The 26,423-nt window shown below is 38.8% G+C and overlaps 1 protein-coding gene across 6 annotated transcripts in view; it reads left to right on the top strand.

Moving 5' to 3' along the window:
- FRMD4A (FERM domain containing 4A) overlaps positions 1-26,423 on the top strand; it is a 583,773-nt gene that overhangs the window by 309,077 nt on the left and 248,273 nt on the right. For all 6 annotated transcript variants that reach the window (XM_077472972.1, XM_077472971.1, XM_077472970.1 and 3 more), the window contains exon 2: positions 24,137-24,202. In XM_077472972.1, the coding sequence (XP_077329098.1) occupies positions 24,137-24,202 (66 nt within the window). The remainder of the gene's footprint in view (positions 1-24,136; positions 24,203-26,423) is intronic.

Genomic DNA, 26,423 nt, shown 5'->3' with positions numbered 1-26,423 from the left:
GAGGGCCATAGTTTGAAGACCCATGCTCTACATGCATCTACTAGAGAAGTGAATTTTGCAACAGTACTCAAGATTCAGTACTAAATAGTGGTAGGAGTCTTCCAAAATCATGTTAGATTCCACTGTGTGAATATCATTATATCTCAAATGTTATCTGCTGGATGACATCATGTCTACATGAGACAGGAAGCAAAGGGCATAATCCCCACTGGCAGAAGAGCACAAGGTCACTAGGGAAAATTCTCAGTTGCAGCCTGAATGGTGTAAGCTTTCAGGGATATGCATTTCATGTATGCAAACCCTTTCACATTAAAGATGTGTCAAGTAAGGTAAAAACTTGAGCTTTTGTCCTTTCAGATGAGAACAATTAGAAGTGGTAGAGATCTAAAGTCTCAGCGCTTCCCTGCAGTGTTTGGTCTTCATATTTCAGTGCAAGGGGGTTGTTAGATGCATGATTTATGATTGGTGTACTTGGCCTGAGATGACATTTCTCTGCAAGCTAAAAGGCCAAGCAAGAGACGTAATGGTGATCAAGAGATGATATACTGTCATGTGTCTCTGTCTGGTCACTATACTTGAATCAGATGAAGCAGACATCTGCTGACAAGACCAGTACAATGTATGAAAAATACTTTCATTTCTAACATTTGAAAATTGAGTACTGTCCATGATACTTTTTTTATTTGCACTAACATACAATTTTTCAGGACAAGCTTTCGGGTATGTCCCCTTCTTCAAGGTCCAAGCAGTACTGACCTTGAAGAAGGGGACATACCCGAAAGCTTGTCCTGAAAAATTGTATGTTAGTGCAAATAAAAAAAGTATCATGGACAGTACTCAATTTTCTCTGTCACAATTGCACTAATACGGCTACTATCACATTAAGTATTTCTAACATTTATAACTAGTAATGAGGTCTGAGGTTTTAACCCTGTCACTGGATGCCCTGCTGGGTTTTAATCTCATCATGTTTCAAAGTGGCTCCATTGGGTGGCAAATCAAGGTATTCCCAATAGGGTAGCTGAAGCTTTTGATTAACTGTGTATTTATTGCAGTTGCAGCTGGTCCTCCAATTAATTTCAGAACCTGTGCAGTAATATCTTCTTAGCATTTTAAGTTCAACCAGATGTATACATACACATGATGCTGTCCTCAACAATACTTCAAGGAGCTGATGCATAATAAAATGTAATTACATCTGCACATATCAGTGATTGTTCTGGATTCAATGCACTCTTTTTCATTTTATTTTATTTGATATCTTGTGGATTGCTATAAACTTCACTTTAGTACTGAATAACTAGACATTCAAAATATACTAATCATCAATAACAGTATTAGTATTTCTAGATGGCTTTTTTAGTTTGTATCAAAAGTCATGTTGTTACATGTTTTCCTAGAGTATAGCTTTTAAGTAAACTTTTCCAAAGAAAAATATGAAAGCTGCCATGGCAGCCGCTGATCGAATTTTCCAACATGTCCCTTTAAGAGAAGTTGATCAAATGATCAAGCGGGGACAGCCATACACTGACCGAAATTTGACTGGTCTCTGCTGAACTGGCCAAATTTCAATCAGTGTATGGCCAGCTAAACTCTGAACAAGGAAAGTTAGAATAGAGCCAATAAAGTCAATACTTCTTCTCGGTAAGTGAGAAGTACTGAAGCAAGAGGCAGCCAAGCAACTATCAATTGCAAAAGTACATTTTAACAACAACAGCTTCCATGTTTTTTTTTTGGCGAGGTTTCTTTCAAAGTGTAAGTATAGCAAAACTTTTTTGATAGTTTTAATAGAGTAGGGCAGGGATATGCAATTAGCGGACCTCCAGCTGTTGCAAAACTACAAGTCCCATCATGCCTCTGCCTCTGGGTGTCAGGCTTGTAGGCTGTCAGAGTCTTGCTATGCCTCATGGGACTTGTAGTTCTGCAACATCTGGAGGTCCGCCAATTGCATATCCCTGGAGTAGGGAAAGGTTGATACCCCTGCCAGATAATTTTTTTTACTGCCTGTGACCTGCTGGTGAAATTTCCCTTCACTTTCTGTCTTGGCGATGCAGCAAGAAGGAAGTGGAAATCTCCCAAAAATGGAGAGAATTCCCATCTTAGACACCAGGGGGTTGATTTACTAAAACTGGACAGTGCAAAATCTGAAGCAGCTCTGGCCAGGCCTTCTCATCCAACATCAGTGCCTGACCTCGCAAATGTGCTTCTGGAAGAATGGTCAAGAATTCCCATAGACGCACACATAAACCTTGTGGACAGCCTTCTCAGCAGAGTTGAAGCTGTTATAACTGCAAAGGGTGGGCCAACTCAATATTAAACCCTACGGACTAATGCCCTGGAAAAAGTCTGATCAGTTTATGTTGTCGGAAAATCTGATCGTGTGTGGGCTCTATCAGACTTTTTTCGACTGAAAAAGTTTGAGAGCTGGATCTAAAATTTTCCGACAACAAAATCCTATCTGACTTTTTCCGTTCGTGTGTAGAGAATTCAGACAGACAAAGTGCCATGCATGCTCAGAATAAATTACAAGATGAAAGCTATTGGCTACTGGCCTCTTTATAGTCCCGTCGTACGTGTTGTACGTCACCTCGTTCTGAACGATCAGATTTTCCGACAACTTTGTCTGACCGTGTGTATGCAACACAAGTTTTGGCCAAAATCCGTTGGAAAAAATCCGGCGGATTTTGTGGTCAGAATGTCCGACCGTGTGTATGGGGCATAAGACTGGCATGCCATTAAAGTTCATGTGCATGTGCACACAATATAGTATATGTCATATGTCCCTAAAATGTCCCCTCTCCTTACTCCTTTCTGTCTCAGTGACAGTGGTCACCAGAACAAGCAGAGGGGTTAATCACTGCAATAAAAAAAAATGTCAGGGGGGTCAAACCCTTCACTACACCATCCAAAACTGAAAAAAATTAAATTTACATACATTTTAAGCTGTATTGTATTCAAATCAGAAAGCATAGCTTGTGATATCTTGTTTATGATTGCACAGAGAGCTGGAACTACAGTTGCTAACTCCCAGGACTTTTATTAAGCGTCTCGCTAAAATGGGTCTAGTGCATGGCATTGTCTATTGTAACAAAAGTATTAATACACAAAGCAGCAGCATATTTGTTCTGTTCATTTGCTCTAGCCACATTGACTTCATCCTGTTTATTGGCTTGTATAAAAACAAAAAAATCTTTGACATTAATTAGCCTGTCATTGTGCTAAAGTCCCTACTAATAATTCTCATATAGAGACAAACATTCCAATCAGTAGAATTTATTGAAATGATCTTTTTATCACATGCAGCAAGAGACAATACATTTTAGATGTAGTTACAGTATCTTGGCTGTATAGTAATACTGATGATTTATTTTTTGCTTCGGTATCTGAAGACAAACATATTCTTCCTTACTTCTAGGGTATGTTGATGAGGGCAGTAACTGAAATATATACAGATATCTTGTTCACTGAATGGATGACTTTTTCCTGTCTTTGTGGTCGAATTGTCTGGAGATCACATTCCCAAGTGCTAAGTCATATCAAGACACAATCAAGTAGTTAATCTATGGACGGAAACGTAGTCCGGATTTCTCTGAATGTTTAGTAATATACTTGTCATCCAGGAAATCCCACCTTTATATTTCAGAATTATTTTGTGTAATTAAAATGACTCAGAAGGGTGGTCCGATTTTAAGTGCACCTCTGCCCAACTGTTAACTTAAAAAAGTAGTATGGGTTTTTTCGTTTTTTTTTTTAAGAATCGTACTTACCTAGGTGGATGCAGCATCGCTACACCACTGATTGCTCGGTTCTCAGTGAGCAAAGAGCTGGTGACTGTCACCACTGTCTGTGTCACTGGAGCGCTGGGCTGTGGAGGGGGCAGGAGCGAGCGGCTGAGACAGTTGCTGGTCCAGGAATGTGGGCAAATCCCGACTTTATTGTTGCAATCTTGGCCGAGCCGGGACCGGCTCTGTGATGTCAGCTGACAGCAGACTTCAGCCCGTTGTCTGCTGAAAATGTATCACAGGAGTGCAGAACGAACTGCACTCCTATGATCAACAGGAGAATTACAGCTAAACAAGCTTAGGCTGTACTTTTCCTTTAAAGCCTTTCTATACCCAAAATACAAAATGTAATATATTACAGCTTATCAGTCCTCAGATATCGTGGCTGCATTAGTTGAAAATAACACACTTCCTGTCCTACAGTAACAACACTCACTCAACATACTGTGACTTTGGAGAGGCAGCAGTGTCACCCTAGGACAGGAAATGTGTTAGAACTATAGAACAACTCCCCCTCCTCCTCTTGATGACATAGAAATCAGGCGATTTGAGAGATGGAAAAGAATGTGTATAGCAAAGAATGTAACTGGTAAGAGCGTAGCTCAGGCTGAGAGTGCAGAAAGTTATCAGCTCACTCAATTTATGGCAGGAGCAGCTTGAGGGCAGGGGCCACCTTGCCCATACACACATGCAAGGGTACCTCTCCTCTCATGTACGCGTTCATCAATGTCCGGGACCAGGCGGGGCTGCGTTTATATGAAAGTCAACCTTATGTGCAGCTGTGTAACATACAGAGTTTCTCTGTGACATAGTCTGTCCCATGTCACTACACACCCTTGCTCATTATATGTTCCATTTTGGAAGGGCACCGTTGAGCTCATGATCCATTGCTATACATTCCCACCAGTTCATGATTACCTGTGGCAACTACTCTCCTGCTCTGTCTTTTCTGCTGAGTCAACCCTTCTGTAGTGGCCTTGCTCCCATTCCCAGTGTGTGCTTTACAGGCCCTGTTCCTTTTATATGCCATTTACCACAATGCACCGCTTTGAATAACTTCAGACCAGGCTTGCAAGATATATGAACTGTCACTTGTTTATGACACAATGCTGTGGATTTTTGATGGGACTGTTTTTGATTCTGAGATATGTGAAGGACATTTGACGACACGATTTTTGTGAAATTTATGAGTTATTTATGATTGTATACACATAATCAATTGTGTTGCAATGGTTAACAAAGTTTTACTGAAACACTTGGGAACATTACAACGTAAAGTACATCACAGTCCAGTTCCTAATTTACTATTCTCTGGTTGCCCAAGTATACCTGTAAAGGTGTAAGTCCATAGCTGGTAGTGTCCATGGCTAGTGACTTCCAGTTGGAAAATTATTCCTTAAATTGCTGGTCAGTGGGAAGATTGCTACTCATATTATTGGCCAGTAGGAAGAATTCTCCTCTTACAGATAGCTAAAAAGATCATTGGTGTCAGTGGGAACTTATCTGGGAGTGAGAAATTGTTCATTCCTCAAGGAACCGCTATCAACCACTGAAAGAATCCTGGTGTTCCACAGAACCCTTGTTGACAAATGCTGAATTGGAGGCAGCAGCAAGGAGCTGATTTCTGCAGCTTTCATATACACACATCCAATAACATTATAGAATACTACACAGACACCGCACTTTATGTCACTGTATCATCTTTGGGCCAACATCTAACTGCAGGAATTAATTCTGACCATTGATGGTGCCCCAACTAAAAAAGTTATGGCCTTCTATGGAGAAAGTAAGATAAAGACATTGTCAGGATTGCTACAGTGATTACTATGAGTGGTATAAAATACCTATAAATTTATCACGTATGTTCTATCACATATACATGCACTTAACAGAAAAAAATATATTGAGCTTTAAGGTATTTTAAATTCTGGACCCAATGAAATCACTGTTATGGTAAAGTATATATATATGCATGAGTAGTATCTAATGTAAAATTAACTTTCACCATTAAGGATCAGTGGTTATGTGACTTCTGTAACTCTTTGAGAACACATATTTAGTTCCATATTTATTATAAAAGTTCTAATACATGATCATTCTGGAGACGATTAAATAGAAAACTAGAGACAATAATGGGTTTATGTCCCACTGAGCAAGGGCACAGGCAGTCCATTCATCTGTATGGCCAGCCCCCACACATGCACCCTAGTGCTGAGGTCACAGACTTTCTAGAGGGCATACTGCCTGGCCATGGGCAAGCCACAACTGCAGCCAGAGATCTGCACCTAAGGTCTGTTCTAAGCATTTGTTGAGGGACTAAGTGTTTCTGAAAATAATGATATTCTTTAAGAGTAACACATTTTTATGCATTGAAATAAAATTAGAAGTTTAATGTATAAGCCAGGGTGCAGTTCCATGAATACAACATTTCATTTGTTTCAGCCTCTCAAAAAGTGTTCAAACATTATGCTGAACAGCAATTTCTTTATCAGACGCCTGAATTACTAACTAAGAAATTACTTTAGAAATATTTCATGTTACTTGAGTTTTCACTTTTCTAAGTGACACTGCTCCTTTAATTCAAACCATTAAGAAAACATGTTTATGTGTTACATGTGACATCACATGAGCCTGCTAAACTAATCCACGGAACAGCACTTTTAGTCTACTTTTGTTAATGCAAAATTAACAATTGAGGTATTCCTGTAATGCTCAGCAAAGAACACAGCAGAAAAATGTGTTGACCTGACTCATGAATGGATAAAGGTGACAGCTGCCTTTTAGCACACAATGCCACTACAAGGCTACAAATAAGCAGCTGACTAGTGTCATGTGCATAATTTGCAAACACTTTTACATTGGGTAACTATTACTATACATTATTTAGCATTTATTGCACAAGTGAGATTTTAGTTTTCATGTAAACCATTTATAGATTATGGCAAAGCACAATGTTAGCAAAGGTTTACACTTTGTTTTGGACCAGACAGAGAAATCCTGGCTCTCATGTGTTCAGACAGCAGTACCTGGGCATCAGTTAGGATCACCAACACCTGGTGTGCCACAGATTGACCATGCCTATTCTTGGTACAAATACATTCAATACATTTTTAAGTTCTGTGCTCAGTTGATCTGGCTATATTTAATATTATCTAAAATGTATCTTGAACACCTACAATGTGCATAGAATGTTTGAAATACATCTACATATATGCGTATATGAGTGGTTCTCAACCACCAAGCCATGGCCCACTACCAGGCCATGGCCACCCTCTTCACAGGCCTCTAGGTAGTGGCAAATCTCTTAACCTCCCATGGTGTCTACTAGTTTCTATACTGCCACCAACCCCCCATAGTGGTCCACAGTGCCTCTTAACCTTTTACAGTGCCTCCAAGCCCTCAAATTGCCTGTTAATCTCCCACAGTGCACCCCGGGCCTCTGTGGACTTTCCAGCCCTCATGGTGCCCCAACAGTCTCCCACAGTGTTTCCCAGCTTCCACAATGTTCTCCCCCACATTGCCCCTGAAAAAAAACCTCCTGGAGAGATTCCCAGACACCTCACAGACCCCATCCCTCACAACTCCCTCCAGAAACCTCATCTCCTACAGGGCTACCAAGTCTGCTGCAGAGTCCCTTAACCTCCTCGCATTGACACCCAGCCCCAACCAGAGCCTTCTAGAATTTTATTACATATTTTATATTCTCATACTTTTATTTTGTGACTATGAAAATATTTGTTTTCTACTGTTACTATATTAATGCTGGTAACTTTTTGCTTGGAGCAGCCATATCCTGACTATACGTCTGGCCAAACCTTTCTGTCAATGCCCATCTTTTAATGGTGTTTAATGTTACAGTTAACATAGCTGTACCTCTATGAAGGCCCGAGAGACCTTTGAATATGATTAGGCCTCTTTAAAGGACACATAATTGTTCAAAATTAATGTTTCTTTTCAAACATAAAATGAACAAAAAGGGTAATGGCACTTATGACTATAAATGCAACAGCTCATGCACCTTGCCAAAATAGGAAGTACTTGAACATTGATAAAAACACAGGAAATAAACAAATGATCAAACAGGAGATTAAATTGTATTTACAACACATTTGCTAGGCAGCTAAAATAAATTGCTGCAGTTTTTACTGTGGTCCAGCTGCCTTTTCCAGCAATCTTGATTCCACTCAATTCCAAAGGATAAGAATACACTGCAAAGATTAAATTGCCATTGCATGTTCATAATTTATTTTCAAAGCATCTTACTTTTCATAGTCTAGGGCTAACATTAAACATAAACACAATCGCGTACAAAGCATAACTTTAAGACAGAATTTATTTAACACCACAATGTTCCTTTATAAGCATAGGACATATGTTAAACATATGTCTCATCTTAGGTCCTTTATTACAAGAATAAAAATTCCCTGTACATTATGTTGTACAGATGTATGCCACATAGGTTCCAATGTATAGAGCCTATGCTTTTTGTATTGCATGCGTCTGAAAATTATATGCATTATTTACCAGTCTGAAAGTTGCTGTATGTGAGTAGATATTGTCATAGGATATATAAATTTGTAAAACGGTCATGCGGTAATTTACTTATTCCTGAAGTATGTTTCTCATGGTGCACATCACTGCTGGTAGGGCCTTGCAAATAAGAAGGCTTTGTCAGATTTCCAGTCAGGGGCGGACTGAAAACTCATGGGGCCCCCGGGCAATAGGAGATTATGGGGCCCCCAGGCAATCAGAGATTATGGGGCCACACAGTATACACACACACAGTACTGGAGAGGTGGGGTAGCTATAATCTCGTGATTTTTAGACCAAAAGGATGTCGGTAAGGGACATTTCAGAGACAGATGTAAAAAAAACACACATTTTTACATACTGTCTCTGGTTTTACTGAGGCTGGCAAACCTGATGGGGCCCCCTAGTGGCATGGGGCCCTCGGGCAGTGCCCGAGTGTCCTAATGGTCAGTCCGCCCCTGTTTCCAGTACATTTCACCTTATAAGGGCTGGATCACCCACAAAACAACAAAACAACGGTGGGTGTCTAGGGCCTAGTGGTAAATTTGGAGATTATATTGTGTTTTGGTTTACCAGAAAAGTGTACTTACAACATACACAATTGGAACTGCCATCTTTTTATTCTATAGATCCTTTGTTTTTGAAAAATATATAGTTTAGTAATTCTCCAAACCCATAGGGGTTGATTTACTAAGGCTGGAGAGTGCAGACCTGGTACAGCTCTGCATAAGACCCAATCAACTTCCATTTTTTTTTCAAAGCTTAATTGAACAAGCTGAAATTATAAACTGATGACCATGTACAGCTAAAGCTAATTTTGCACTCTCCAGTTTTAGTAAATCAACCCCATTGTGTTATGTTTTTATATTACTGGAATATGTGAACAAGGTACATATGCAGAAGGTGGTCTGAGAAGTAGTGTAGGCCAAAGCTGTTGACCTGTCTAGGACCTTGTATGGTCTTAATTCAGCTCAGCCTAAATTCACACAATTTAGCAGGGGCATCGATCTAAGGATAAGCATACTGCTTCAGATTTTGGACTGGGATCTTTCTCCATACTTTGTTAATCATATGTCACAATGAGCAAGTACAAGGGAGGCATGTAAAACTTCACTGTTCCGTGTGCCAGACCTAACATTTCCCTACAAAGCCCTACAGTAGGGCACTCAGTACATCTGCAAAAATGGATGGACGGTTTGTACGCCATGGAAACATTCATGATTTTGGTTGCATTCCTGCATCGCACAAGTGTGGACAGAGCCTTCATCAGGTATGTTATCCACAGCACTGCATGTGTTCTAGACATGTGCAGACTAGAATATTTCGTTTCGTTTTTTCGTTTTCGTCCGTAAATTTTATTTATTTAGTTACTCCCGAAATTCGTTTTTATTTATTTCGTTTTTCGTGCAAAAATTGCATTCGTCCGAAAATCCACATGAATTACGGTCGAATCTGTCTTGGAAGGCTTATGGTATCTGTCGAATGGATAAAGAAGATTCGATGGAGCTGCTAAACTATATAGCCTATAGGCGGAGCATTCGATTGCCGAAATGTACGATTGCAGTGTCGTATAGTTGCGACGATCCCGTCGAATATTATTATAAACATGCAATGATCCCGTCGAATATTATTATAAACGTGCAACGATCCCGTCGAATATTATTATAAACGTGCAACGATCCCGTCGAATATTATCATTTTTTTTTTTTTATTTACTTCCCCCACCCAATTCCAGTATCGTTTCTCTCTGTCGATTCTGTTCTCTCTATGTCGAATATTTACTCTCTGTCGAAGCTTTTCTATATAATAGGACTAATAGAGGTAAACGAAACTTAGGCACATTCGACCACAGGTTCAATAGACATATGGAGTCACGTCGAATCTCCTATTCTATATCGAACGGTCACTTCGAATCTCCTATTCTATATCGAACTGTTGTAACAACGAAAACGAAAAAAAAGCATTTATTTATGTCGGATCTTTCGTTTTTCGGAATCTGCACTTTCGTTATCGTTTGTCAAAACGAAAACGAAAATACCTGAAATTCGGACGAAAATGCATTCGGACGAAAACGAATGCACATGTCTAATGTGTTCTGAAATCCACATTTTGGGAGTGAGCCTCTCTGAAAGTGGGCTGGATAACACCTGGTTAAAGGTAGTGGATCCATTTCCAAGAACTTTTTTTGTGTGGGGAATGAAGCACTGTTACACAGAACGATTTTGAACTTTGCAACATTGTATACTATTTATAGCACAGATTTGTGTTTTAGCACTTGTGAATGTAAATATATTATAATTATTTAATTACAGCTGCTTTTCACATTATAGGAGTTTATAAAAACTGTTGATTTATTGGACAGTGCAGTTGTAGGGGATATGTTACTCTGTATGAGCATACCACAGGCACAGGGCAGTAAAAGGGTGGCCATGGTACATAATCTAGATTGAAGTAGACTGGTTACAGCTGCCAGTGATGGGAGCTTTATACATAGTTGTAGTCAGTTACTGCCTTGGTAGAGATGTATCAATACTGTTGGCAGATCATGCCACTAGGTTTTATGTTTGTTAGCTATATTGGATAAGACTGATTTTACATGCCATGGTCTACACAAAATCTCGCACTTTGGCTGGTAAATAAGCACAATACCATTTATGAGCATATTTCGTAATTTTTCGTAATTTTGCAAGAGTTATTACAGGACTGACATTGGTGCACTTAGTGAGGCTCATTAAAAAGAGGAAGAGGTTATACCCCTCAAAAACGTGTGTCAGTCTTGACATTTGTTGTGGGGATCGTCCCTACTGGCTATTCTAGCCAGAATGATGTGAAGAGACCTTGTCTGGACTTAATTTACACTTGTAATTTTAATGGATTTGTGAGTATATTCATGTGGTTTAGCAATAGATGGTGCCTGAGATAATACACTATGCCAGTGCATCCTTCTTTGTTTTTGCATTAAATAGAAACATTGCTAAGAGCACAAGAGTCGTTCTATAAGCCTTCCATGAATTTTGGCCATGGTAGAAAGTCTTGAAACACTCATTGTTATTAGGAATGCCCACTTGTTCTTTTATTTTTATAATATATATAGTATCTCCACCGCATAGTTTATTTTATATCCGCAGCTAACAATCCTTCCTGTATTCTCAATTAGCTGTCAGTTCTGGAGGAAACATAGATAGATATCATAACTTACAATATTGTCTACTGATAATCGAATTGAGTTATAAAGTGCGCTCTGAATAATTTACATTTTATTGAACAGCTTTTAAGTAAACATATCTCTGATACACTTTTTTCTGCACCCGCAAAATTGCTGACTTCAAGGTTAGCCAAAGGCATTGCTACTACACTGGCACATTCTGTTGAAAGCTAAACATTGTATGCCACTGTTTCTCAACTTCTAGAGTTCATACACCTTTTTAAAATGTACAAATATACCTATAGGATGAGTAATGTGCAGTGAATGAACATTACTGTAATGATACAGAATCAAAGAATATTAGTCTACTATCCAACTTGTATCTGCTGTGATAGATTTGCAACTGATATTACAAACATATTAACACAGGAACATAACAATACAGTGGTGATTGTGACATTAAACAAACATTCACTGCAGGTGAATGGATCACTATCATTTAAACCACATGTACCTGGAGGATACACCTTCACTGAATGTTTAGTGAATGTCACATTCTCTACTTTTTAAATATACTGTAGTGTAACCCTTAGTTTTACATACTGTCGTTCTAATGATCTAGGCATGGCATTTTTAGTTTAGGTTTTATGTTCTTGTATTTATATGTAAAATACCGTTACATATTTTAATTAGCTATATTGAATTGTTTTGTTGAAATGATTAAACATTTTCTTATTAGACATGTCATGTGATAGAGGATGAATTGCCTTTATTTGTAAATTAAATTTGGCTAGGAAAGTGTGTCAGGCCAATTAGGCCTCTGTCTGCCAGATTCCCTTGGTGCTTTGTCACACATTTAGTGTTTTCCTTGAATGTCTTACACTAGCCAAGGCTGTTCCTCGATTATACAACTGCATGAATAAATATTTTTGTAAACAATAAATCATAAATATTTTTGTTAATGAGAGATGAATAGATAGAGTATAATTATGACGATGACACGTAAAGTATACTTATGAGTTTTCCAGCTAGAAATCAAATAAGTAAAGCTACCCATAGATGGATTGAAATTCAGACAGTGCAACAGTGGCCAGCTGAATTTGGATCTATGGTATGGGCAATGTGGTTGTACAGAAGTTGATCTTCAGAAGTTGACTTCTGTATGAATGCCCTGCTGGAAAATTTTCTCACGATCAGCGCTGCAGGCTCTAGCCTGCCGTCAGAATATAATGAAACAGCAGGGAGAATTTCCTCATCCACCTTAAATGTGTGTGATGGGGAATTGGTTCTTTTTTTTTTTCAACCAGCGGGTTTAATTAAATAAAAAAAATCTATGGACAGCTTAAAGTGGTTGTAAACCCTTACAATCCACTTTTTACTACAGGTAAGCCTATAATAGGCTTACCTGTAGCTACCATGGATATTTCCTAAACCTGCAGGGTTTAGGAGATATCTCCTGTATCAGCATATGCCGACGTAGTGCACTGAAGCAACGGCTCGTTCATGACGTTGCTTCAACTGATGCGCCGTTACCGGTGGCTCCCACATGCATACGTGGGAGTGACGTCATCGCGGCTTCAGCCAATTACATAGCCAGAGCCCATGATACCCGGAAATAACTCCGGGTATCGGGGGGCTTCCATCTAAGGTTTTTTTTTCTTTTATTGCAAAAATGCTAATAGAACAATAACACTCCTAAATGCTCTTAAAAGGCTGCTAAAATGCTACTACAGAAAGCTATTACCAGTGTTTTTTATCTAGCATTTTTTTTAGCTTAAAAAAACCTTAGTGTGCATGGAGCCTAAGTGTAATCCTGTTGTACCTGGCATGTAATAGTGTCACTTGCTTTATATCACTATTATGGCTCATTGAAATGTATGAGGGAAGTTTATGAGTAAACAAAAAAAAGATACAAAATAACAAACATCCCTTATTTACTAAGAAAACTTTACAAGCAGCCACAGTTCTTATCAACCCATAGGATAGATCAGTCACACCATTTAGGAATACAATGGGGCTTAGGTTTTTTCGGGAGGTTTCAGTGATCTGTTGGGATTGGCTGGAAAGGACATTTATCTGGTAGCATAATAAAGCAGTTTAGGAGTCTTAAGTATGTCCATATTAACATATTTAAAAAAAAAAAAAAAAACTTGTTCTTTAGTTTTGGATAGAGTAGGAAAGGTTGCTGTCTGTGTCCTGCTAGGAAGTTTTCCATTTACTTCCTGTCTTGGAGATACAACAGAGAGTGAAATAAAATCACCCCAAAGTGAGGGATATTGCCATCGTAGAAAGAACATTTCTCCCTAATTGAAGATTTAGGGCCGGTTCACACTGCGACGCGAGGCGAGGCGACACGGCTCGCCTCGCCTCGCTCCCGCAAGTCGCCCCCATTCAGTGCTATGGAACCGTTCTGAGAGGAGCGACTCGAGTCGCTCCGACTCAGAAAAAAGGTTCCTGTACTACTTCGGGGCGACTTCGGGGGCGACTTGCATTGACTTCTATGCAGAAGTCCTCTGCAAGTCGCCGCTGAGGTCCGTGCAGGTCGCGGCGAGGCAAGTCGGAGACGCCTTGCCGCGCATCGCTGTGTGAACCGGCACTTACTCTGAGTCCCTGCTCCCATGAAAACTTTATAATTTAGGATTTCCACTCACTTTCTCAGTTTCTGTTGAAGTGATAAGGGTCACCAGGACAAATAGAGGGGTAAATCTCCCCAATGGGGACACAGACAGCTATAAAAACTTGGGTCTGGCCGCTCACCTTTTTATACAAAAGTAGAAAATAAAGTTTTAAATATACATTATACATACATAATATAATAAACAGCTTAAAAGATGTTTGGTCATTTTATTTTATTTTATTTTATATGCACTTTCTAGGAGAGCAAATAATCTTACCACACTGAAAAATCTGTCATACAGATCATATCTTTTAGATTAAGAAAAAGTTATTTATTGTAAAACTGAAACAGCGTCAAGGAGTAAAAATCACTCTGAAATGGTCAAAGTTTTTTTTAATAATCACAAAATATGCAACTGGTCCTCACCACACTGCCTTCTCCTTCATTCTTCATTCCTTCTTTCCTTTTTGTCCTAACTGATTATGATAAACTTCATAATCTTTCTATAATTCAGTAAATGCATCTGCTTCAAAGGTATAAAATACAGTATATAAAGTACACAGCAGATAAAGTTTTTTTTTTTTCTCGTCCAACCACAATAGAGAGATATGACTTATTTCTCAGTGCTTAGTTTCCAGCACTCTAATCTCTTTTTTGATACCTGGAAGTCTTGAAAATTGAACTTTTTTTATTTTTCTGTGTCAATCTTTTTATTAAAGTTTAGATAGGACATTGTTGAGTAGCTCACAGTAGTACAAAATAAAACTGTCAACATAAAAAGTACATAATAGGACATAATAAAAGAAAAAAAACTTGACGACAATAGTAGATAAAACATGGTAAGGGTTTCGCTATGAACCTATGAACAGTTCACAAGTAGGTGTGACAAACTACACTAATGTGATCGACCAAGTGTATCCTCTATAGTACCCATCAGTAAAGTTGTGTCTCTATCCAGACATCAAAGGAAAAATCTCCTGAGGTAGTTTGTCATGAGCGAAACCTTACAATCTACCTTATAACCAGGATAAAGGCTAACTGTTGAGCCAATAATACACCAGGAGAGTAAAAAAAAAAAGAAATGTAAGATATAAAGAGAGAGAAAATAGGAAACAGGGAGAAGAGAAAAACAAGGCAGGAAAAAGAGCCGAAGCCTGTCCGTCCAGAGTCCCATCCAGCCATCAAACCCGTGTCAGCCTCAGGTGTCCGAAACCTGAAGAAAAGAAAGCCAGGGGGTCCATATACTTTCAAATAGGGATTGTTTGTCCCGCAGGACACTGGCTACTTTTTCGTGTAACATGATCCAGGTTAGCTTTCGCTTTATGAGGTCTAAATCAATCACAGGGCTTTTCCAAGAGGTTGCAACTTTTGAATTTTTATTAATGACACTTTCATTGTGTTTAAAGTATTACTAAACCCACTACATTAAAATCAGTCAAATATGCAGTAAATAACAGCTTGTTATACTCACTGTGGGTCCTAAGGGGCTACTCCTCCTTATTGTGTAAAAAGGCTGTTTGATCCTGTCTTCTCTGATCCTCCCCTTCTTCCACTGTCCCCTAATCATTTCCTGAAAACACAGAGTCTTTGGAGTCAGGCTGCACATGCTCACTTTGGCATGTGTTGCTAAAAAGGTTTTTTTTCATAGGAGTGTGCATTTGATCAGCACAGGGCCAATCAGCACTGTCCAGACAGAATGTCAGGGGTCTTGCAGTCTCATAGGACAGTGGTCATCAACCCTGTCCTCAGGGCCCACTAACAGGCCAAGTTTTATGTATTACCTTGGGGAGATGCAGACTAGAATACTGCAAACACTGAGCAGCAACTGATATCACCTGTGATGAATTTCAGTTATCTTGCAAACCTGGCCTGTTAGTGGGCCCTGAGGACAGGGTTGATGACCGCTGTCATAGGACAGTCAGAAAACCCCTCCTACAAGCTTTAAACAGTGCTTGGCTGGACACTGATAGAAGGCAGGAGAATGCTAAATACTACTGATGAGAAAAAGTATTTAGCAGTTTATATTTACTAAAATAATTGCATTTCCATGGTCAGTGTACTGTGGGAGACCAGATATAGTGAATGCAGGGTCCTGGGTTTAGTAACACTTTAATGCACTTAGTCAACATTGAATTGTAATGTGTTTTTGTGGTCATCTTATCTCTTTTTGTTTAAAATCCCCCCAAAAATTCTTAATAATATTATTACTATGCATTTAGCACCAACATCTGTACAAGGTGAGGACACAGGCAGGCTAAAAAAATAGCATTTTAACATATGCAAAAACATAAAACAATAGGAGTGAGAATAGAATTTTTTAATAATGTACTGTAGAGGTCAAATACTCTTAAATTAGACAAACTAGACAGCATTTTTTTCCCAGAATGTTTTACTTGAGGGAAAACATCTAACCTATGCAAGTATTCTCATTCATTTTTTATACCTTATTTTATTATATTCAGAAAATTGAAACAAACGTAGAAATGTCAAAGCAGGTTACACATATAGTGTATAGTGTGTAGAGTTCTAGAAATGACTCCTTGCAATTTGTTCTCTAGGGGATGTGGAACCCCAGAAATATTGTACATTTTTGTAAAATTAAGTTCTATCAATCAAAATAAGAAGTAATACTGCCTATGCCTCATAATATCCAATCAGAATCAAAGATACGCAGGAAAATGTGATGGAATTTTACTAGCTGTTGTGATGAGGTAATACTGTGTTTTTATTCAAACACTCCAATAAATAAGACCTTATGAGTCAGTAATTGTGTCATTCTCTGTATTGTCCTGTTCACAAAGAACAATAGACCTTATTTGTCAAATTCACAAGGGGGCTATGTTGCTCTTACCAGCCAATCGGATATCAGCTGTTCCTTTCCTTAACAGTCAAGAAAGGAAATCTTGATTCTGAGCAGTCAGACTATACAGACAGTTATGATGAATGAGGGAAAACGAAGGGTCATAGGGCTCAGTGACAAAGCATGAGCACTGAGTCTAGAATGCATGAAGTAATTCCACATTGTATCTGTTATGAATTCCACATTGCATCTGTTAGCTATCATCAAATCAAAATTCACATATCTTCAGATGTCTAGGGCACATACTTTCTTGTTGGCTTACTAATAACAATACATAATATTCCTTAATTGTTTGATTTTTATCTTTTGTTGATATTTTTGAACATCATTACAAAATGTTCGTTATGAACTGATGTCCATTATAATTAGATCAGTAAACACACAGTGAACTAACTTGTTTCATAGTGTATATGAAACTGTCATCATTTACTCCTTAAAGTAACTGTAGGTCCCTTTGTGTTGTAAACCAAGGGTTTTTTTTCAGCTGGAACATGGCAGAACTTGACACCCTGTGCTCACTGCTTACTACTGTCTTTTGTAAACATAGAAGCCCGGCTTCTGTGTTTACATGTCACAGCTCTTCCTCCTAGCAGCTGACATAGAGCCCCTTCTGCCCTATACTTTCGAGTAGTGCAAAGCATAATATTACTGTAGCATGTTACAACACCAATTTATTATAGGAGAAAAAAAGCAACTATAGGTGTAGCTCTCACAAAAGAGGGGAAAACTAAGGAAAGCAGCAGCAACAGATTCTGGGGAGGTCTGGTTCTTTACACTCCAGCCCCAGCCACGGAATGAATGAAACTGCTTCAACAGTTAGATCAAAGCCAGCATCAGTGAACATTAGACATATGTGATTAGTTTCATACGAATTTCTGTAAATTCGTACTTTCGGGAGTATCCGAAATATGAATTGCGATGCTTCCGAATTTTGTACGAAATTTCGTTTATGAATTTTGGGTCCAAATTCCTAACGAACATTCATAATTGTTACGAAAAGTTAACAAACCTAAAAGTTAAAAACCCAGGAAGTCAGCACAGCACAGGGATGGTGGGAGCCCCTCATAATGATAAATTCATCATAACAAACATTCGTAATTGTTACTAAAAGTTAACAAACTTAACGAAAATTCGTATTTCATACGAAATTTCAAACATGAATTACAAAATACTAATCAATTCTAATATGAAACGGAACGGAACGAAACAAAACAAATGTATACATGTCTAATGAACATAGCTGCCTGTCAATGGAAAGAAGAAGGCCTGCTTTATTTCTGAGACAGGCGGCTATTTTCACTAATGCAGACTTTAATGTAACAGTTGGAGCGGCTTGATTCATTCCCTGTTTGGGGCTGGAGTGTAGAGGACTTGTCCTCCCCAGAGTTTGTTATTGCTCCCCCCCCCCACTCCCTTTTGTGAGTACACTTATAGCTTCTTTTTACTCCTATAATAAACTAGTATTTTAACATACTACATTATTGGACTGCTTTGCTGTGCTCTCTTTGTGTTTCCTTTACATATGTAAGGAGCCCCCTACTCTCCAATCAAGCTAGCTGCATGTGGATTCATTCATAGTGTTACTTTAGAGATTGCATTTCCCAGAACTCTGCACTCTGTACGTAATACACTCCTGAACTCTGCACTCTGTATGTAAAGCACTTCTGAACTCTGCACTCTGTACGTAAAGAACTTCTGAACTCTGCACTCTGTATGTAAAACACTTCTGAACTCTTCACTCTGTACTTAACACACTCCTGAACTCTGCACTCTGTATGTAAAGCACTTCTGAACTCTGCACTCTGTACATAACACACTCCTGAACGCTACACTCTGTATGTAACACACTCCTGAACGCTGCACTCTGTACGTAACTGACTCCTGAATGCTGCACTCTGTAAACTAGTGTTTTAACATACTACATTATTGGTCTGTTTTGCTGTGCTCTCCTTGTGTTTCCTTTACATATGTATGGAGCTCCCTACTCTCCAATCAAGCTAGCTGCATGCGGATCCATTCATAGTGATGCTTGTCTTTAGAGATTGCATTTCCCAGAACTCTGCACTCTGTACGTAACACACTCCTAAATGCTGCACTCTTTATGTAACGCACTCTTGAACTCTGCACTCTGTACGTAACTCGCTCCTGAACTCTGCACTCTGTACGTAACTCGCTCCTGAACTCTGCACTCTGTACGGAACTCACTGTTGAACTCTGCACTCTGTACATAACACACTCCTGAACTCTGAACTCTGTACATCGCACACTCCTGAACTCTACACTCTGTACATTGCAAACTCCTGAACTCTGCACTCTGTACGTAACACACTCCTGAACTCTGTACTCTGTACATAATGCACTCCTGAACTCTGCACTCTGTACATCGCACACTCCTGAACTCTGCACTCTGCACATAACACACTCCTGAACGCTGCACTCTGTACGTAACACACTCCTGAACTCTGCACTCTGCACTTTGTATGTTACATTGTTACATAGTAGATGAGGTTGAAAAAAGACACAAGTCCATCAAGTCCAACCTTTGTGTGTGATTATATGTCAGTATTATATTGTATATCGCTGTATGTTGTGGTCGTTCAGGGGCATATCTAATAGTTTAGAAAAAAAGGGGGAAACAAACTGCGCTAAGGTGAAAGATTGTGAAGTGTGTGAAGTAATTGTGAATTTCTTAAATAATGAAAAGTATCAAAAGTGTTCAGCTGCGGCTTCACTGTATCACATACAAGCAAAATAGATAAACGAAAAAACATAAGCCGCGCTTAAACAAAGAAAAATGTGATCAGCTACTTGTACAGTAGTATTAAGATATACACTATATAGGGTACAGTAATATTAGGATATACACTATATAGGGTACAACAACCCTTTAAAAATGTGTGCGTAATATAGAACACATATGTATTAATGTTCTAGATTCAAAACCTCACTGCTGTGATTCGCTATATATAATAAGAATACATGACATAACTTATAAATACGAAAAATATATAAAACATCAACACCCAGTGTATAAACAATAAGTCCGTGTATAGAACGCCAAAATGATTGACGTAAGGCTGTAAATATAAGACCTCTAAAAATAAAACATAATGTTCATGTAATCCAAACTGAGAAAAGTCGTGTTCAATCCACCACCAACATGTGTTGAGATTTGCTGCTTACCAGACGAATATGACCCCCCACTACAGAGGGTCACACAGAGCTCTATGAAATTGTGCACCACTTCCAGCCACGGGGGAGGGGATTCCACGATGTCCTCCTGACCTTGCTGCTTCAAAAGCTCTTGGGAAGAAAAGCTCGCTCCCGTATACTTGGCTCAAGGTCCAAAAGAAGGACTCAAAGGCAGGGGCATCAAAATCATAAAGGGAGATAAAACTCAAAATAGTATAAAACCCTTTTATTTTGGGATAAAAAATATAAAAATACACTTACAGATGTGTAAAAGAAAATACGCCTTAAGTCCGTGGCGCCGGCCGGACGCACACGGACAGACCCGTTCTCCTGGAACCCGTCACAAACACGCGGTGATAAGTAGCGTACCGCTCAGCCCTACGCGTTTCGCAACAAAATTGCGTCATCCAGGGGCACCATATCTAATAGTTTTTTTAAAGTATTGATCCTCCCCACTGAGACCACCGCCTGTGGAAGGGAATTCCACATCCTTGCCGCTCTTAGCCCTTGTACACATGGTCGGACATTCTGACGGAAAATGTTTGATCGGACCGTGTTGTCGGATAATCCAACCGTGTGTGGGCTCCATCGGACTGTTTCCATCGGAATATCCAACCGACAAAGTTTTAGAGCTGGGCTGTAAAATTTTCCGACAACATGATCCGATCAGACTTTGTCCGATCGTTTGTAGAGAATTCTGATTGGACAAAGTGCCACGCATGCTCAGATCAAATTCCTAGACCAAAGCTATTGGCTACTAGCCTGAACATAGTCCCGTCGTAATGAAATAACGTCATCACGTTCTGAACGATCGGATTTTCCGACAACTTTGTCCGACCGTGTGTATGCAACACCAGATTCGGACAAAATCCGTTGGACCAAATCCAATGGATTTGGTTGTCGGAATGTCCGACCGTGTGTACAAGGGCTTACAGTAAAGAACCCTCTATGTAGTTTAAGGTTAAACCTATTTTCTTCTAATTTTAATGAGTGGCCATGTGTCTTGTTAAATTCACTTCCACAAAAAGTTTTATCCCTATTATGGGGTCACCAGTATGGTATTTGTAAATTGAAATCATATCCCCTCTCAAGCGTCTCTTCTCCAAAGCGAATAAGTTCAGTGCTCGCAACCTTTCCTCATAACTATTATCCTCCACACCCTTTGTTAGCTTTGTTGCCCTTCTTTGTACTCGCTCCTTTTCCAGTACATCCTTCTTGAGAACTGGTGCCCAGAACTGGACTGCATACTCTAGGTGCGGCCAGACCAGAGTCTTGTAGAGCGGGAGAATTATTGTTTTATCTCTGTTGATTCCATTTGCCATTGGTGAGCCTATCATCTATTAGGACTATCATCTATCACTATCTACTACTTTGGGAGGACTCCACTCCCGCCATTGTTTTTAGAAGCACTTGAAATTACTACTTAAAATGTAAGTGTATTACTTTTAATAAACTTCACCAGCTATACGGAATTACACTATGTGGCCCTTTTTCTATTTCTCCTATTCACTGATTGCAAATTGATATCAACCACCTTTGTATGGAGGCGGATTACCCATAAGTTTTGGGACACAATTTCGACAGGTCACATCCCAGCTGTCATTTGACACCATAAAGCCTTACTGACTCACAGAGCGTATGTTCTTTTTGAGTCTGAACCTTCCAGTAAGCCTGCATCTTTATCGGTGGTGGTGCTGTTACACGGATGGTCGCAAGCTCCGTCTTGATTTTTGGTGGTCTAAAGATCTACAAGGCTCTGACTATCACTGGGGACCTTATCACACTTTCTATGGACCTTTTCACCAGTTTTTGATTAATATTTTTGTTTTATTTATATCGCACTATATATATGAGATTACAGTTTATGTCACAGAATTTGTCATTATTCACCTATATCCATTTATGATTTCTGGCATTAGTTTGGCTAGGTCATTAATTTATATAATTTAGCGCTGCACTTTATGCACCTTTCTCACTTGAAACAGTTATCTGTTTGTTGTGTTAGCTGATATTTTTGTTTTTTGGCTGCGCAGGGTATTTTTTATATTGCATCCACTAGGACCCCCAGGTCCTTTTCCATCCTAGATTCCCCCAGAGATTATCCCCCCAGTGTATAGATTGCATTCATATTTTTGCCACCCAAATGCATTATTTTACATTTTCTACATTAAACCTCATTTGTCATGTAGTTGCCCACCCCATTAATTTGTTCAGATCTTTTTGCAAGGTTTCCACATCCTACGGAGTAATTATTGCCCTGCTTAGCTTAGTATCATCCGCAAATACAGAGATTGAACTGTTTACTCCATCCTCCAGGTCATTTATGAACAAATTAAATAGAATTGGTCCCAACACAGAACCCTGGGGGACCCCACTACCCACCCCTGACCATTCTGAGTACTCCCCATTTATCAATACCCTCTGAACTCGCCCTTGTAGCCAGTGTTCAATCCATATACTCACCCTATGGTCCATGCTAATGGACCTTATTTTGTACAGTAAATGTTTATGGGGAATTGTGTCAAATGTTTTTGCAAAATCCAGATACCCCTCAACTCACCTACTCATAGAAGGTTAATAGATTGGTTTGGCAAGAACAATTCTTCATGAATCCATGCTGATTATTGCTAATGATACAGTTCTCATTACTAAAATCTTGTATATAGTTCCTTATCATCTCCTCCAAGAGTTTACATACTATTTATGTTAGGCTAACTAGTCTGTAATTCCCAGGGATGTATTTTGGGTCTTTTTTAAATATTGGTGGTACATTGGCTTTTCTCCAATCAGCTGCTACCATTCCTAAAAATTAGGAACAATGCTCTGGCAATTACTTGACTGAGTTCCCTAAGTACCCTCAGATGCAAGCCATCTGGTCCCTGGTGATTTATTAATGTTAAGTGTTCCAAGTCTAATTATAATTCTGTCCTCTGTTAACCATGGAGATGCTTCCTGTGATGTGTCTTGAGAAAAAAACACTGCAGTTTTGGTTAATGAAGCCCCTCGATTCCCTCCTGAAGACTGAGGAGAAGAATAAATTCAATACCTTGGCCATCTCCCCATCCTTTGTAACCAGATGTCCTTCCTCATTCTTTATGGGGCCAATATGGTCTGTCCTCCTTTTTTTACTGTTAACACACTTAAAACATTTCTTGGGATTTTTTTGCTCTCCTCCACTATGTGAAACACACTCCTGAACTCTGCACTCTGTACAATGCACACTCCTGATCCCTGAGTTTCTGCACCTATTCCCTGAGAAAAAAAAAATCCCTGATAAAACCAGTATACTCCGTCATATCCAATGACTTAAAAACATCCACAATGTGACCTTTGCCTGAAATTCAAGGAAATAGCGGTGTTTTTTTTCTATTTGTTTCAATTAAAGTGCACTTTTGTGTCAGTGTCATTTTGTGGCCATACCTTTTATGCAATGGATCAATGCAAGCACTTCTGCTGTTTAAAGTGGACATAAATTTGATCTGATCAATCTTGATCAATTGTGTGATGAAAAGCTGGTAAAAAAAAAAAAGTATTTAAGACTGCTGGAAAATATATATGGTCAAAATTTGAGATCGCTTTAGAGAGAATTTAGAATGCACTCATATTGACCCAGTTGGAAAAATAAAAAGTACATCATGCATGGTAAAAGCATCATAAATGCAGGCGAACACTACCTTTATATGACGCTATTTACAAAGAAATCATTGCCTTCCACACATCAGAAGCATTGAGGTGTATTTTTTTTAGAAGCTTCCACATCTGGTGCAGAAATAATGCAGAAAAGAAGGAAGCCTATGTAACAGTTGCTGACACTTTTTCTTTGATTCCAGTCGCTAAGAAATGCAAGATCTGTGACAGTGTTATTTCTTAGTGAATAAATAATGTAGTTTGTACTCATGTTGTAGTTACACTGAAAACTGTACTCATTGCTCGATGTTTTATTTGATAAACACTTTTTTTTTTTTTTACTTATACTGTAACCATGCCTGTTTCTTTTGTTTTTCAAATAGATGACGGAGGGTCGGCGATGTCAAGTCCACCTACTAGATGAAAGGAAGTTGGAACTTCTTGTGCAGGTAACAAAAACTTTTCATATACCAAGCTTTAAGTACACTTACTTAGACATTAAAGCAGAGCTAAACCCATATATCCAGTTTCCGACTGCCTTATAGCAATTTCACTGCTACAGGGTGGCCGTGCTGCGCAGGATCACATATATATTCGTGATCCTGCACTTCTGGGTAGCAGGTGCGAGTGTGCACTGCTGGCGGCTCTCTCCTGCTGTGATTTCACACAGTGGTAGCCGATCAGCAGGCTACTGACTGATATCTGCTGGCACCCACTGATCATTCAGTACACAGGCAGAACTGCAGTCTGCCTATGTAAACAAGGCAGATAAGGAAGGCAGGGATCCTGTGTTCATGGATCAATACCTTCCCCTAGTAAAAGCACCTCCCACACTACACTAAAACACTGGCTACGCACACAGTTAACCCTTTGATCGCCCCTGATTTTTTATTTTTTTTTTACTTTATTTCTTTATTTGACATATCTCAAAATAGCAGACCAAGTTATAACAGACCAAGTTACAGTATCAGTATATATTTTACAATTTTGTTTTCTTATACCGCTAGTACGTCCTTTCCTCATTTTCCTATTTATTTCGATTGATCCGTGCAAAACATCTTTTTATATTTTTATCTTTTCTTTCTTACTTGCCACTATCATATATACTTCCTAACCGTCCTTTAGACACAAGTATTTACAAACATATACACACAGACATACACACACAAAAAAAACATTCACACACCGGGTGACAAATCCATAGCACCCCTGATGTTAACCCCTTTCCTGTGTCATTAGTACAGTGACAGTGCATATTTTTAGCGCTGATCACTGTATTAGTGTCACTGGTCCCCAAAAAGTGTCAAGAGTGTAAGTTAGTGTCCAATCTGTCCGCCGCAATGTCTCACAATAAGTTATTGATCATCGTCATTACTAGTAAAAATAAATACCTAAATAAAAATTCCAGAAATATATCTCATAGTTTGTAGATGTTATAAAAATTTGCGCAAAACAAACAATATCTGCTAATTGGAATTTTTTTTACCAAAAATGGCTAGCAGAAAACATATTGGGCAAAATTTATGAGGCAATTTGATTTTTTCAATTTTTTTTATTGGATATGTTTTATTGCAGAAAGTAAAAAAAAAAAAAAAAATATATATATATATATATATATATATATATATATATATATAATTTTTTTTTATTGTTGGTTGTTTTTATGTCTATATCGCAAAAAATAAAAACTGCAGAGGTGATCCAATATCACCAAAAGGAAAGCTCTACTCATAGGAAAAAAGGACAAAACTGTTATTTGGGTACAGCGTCATGCAACCGGTCAATTGTCAGTTAAGGTAACTCAGTGCCGTATCACAAAAAATGGCCTGGTCATTAAAGGGGGATAAATCTTCCAGGAGCTGAAGTGGATATTTAAATGTTTCCCAAAACTAATTGTCACAGGTGCTTGTGCTCCCCACCAAACCTCCAAGCTATCAAATGGCTGGTATCATAACTGATTGCATCTGCACCTCTATGGCAACTTAGAACAAATAGAGGCTAAGATAGCAGCTTCCTTGGCTGCAAAAGTTCGAAGGGTTTAGTTCCGCTTTAATCATTCACATGTACAATGTTACACCAACGCAAAGCCTTACAATTGTCAAGCTTTTTCAGGACATGCACAGAAAGCGATATGGTCATCCCGACTTTCTGCCTAATTGGCATTTCCTGAACAGTCACATCTTTTTGTCAAACGGCAAATAGCTAACATTCCTTGCATATACTGGGTGGACAGGAAAAATAATGCCTGGAAGTAGGAAGGCTGGCTTAAGACATGAATGAATACACTTGAGACAGAATTCAATTCCAGGAAGTGTGCACTCATGGTGACTTTTTCACATGGTGTGAAATATTTTACAAAGGACAGAGTTATACAAGGCTGCAACCTGATTTGAGCACATACATTCATGTAATTGTCATTCAGTACCTTTTTACTGATTAACATTACTATTTAATAGATATATTACATGTGAAATTTCTTACCGTTTAAGAGATATGACTGATTGAATTTTCAGGAAGTCAGCTCTGTGATTCAAAAAATGCATCATCTTTTCTTCTAGCAGGGAGGATCTCTTAGAACAGGGATTGCATCATATCCTCTTCTCTCTCTCTAACTGTAATCAGACTACATTTCCCATGAATCCTTGGATCATTCAATCATTGAATGTGGGA

This window comes from Lithobates pipiens, unplaced genomic scaffold, assembly GCF_037356315.1.
Source record: "Lithobates pipiens isolate NorthernLeopardFrog02 unplaced genomic scaffold, aLitPip1_a1.2 Scaffold_8, whole genome shotgun sequence".
NCBI lineage: Eukaryota > Metazoa > Chordata > Amphibia > Anura > Ranidae > Lithobates > Lithobates pipiens.
The sequence above is the reverse complement of the archived record's forward strand: the minus strand, read 5'-3'. Positions and strand labels throughout refer to the sequence as shown.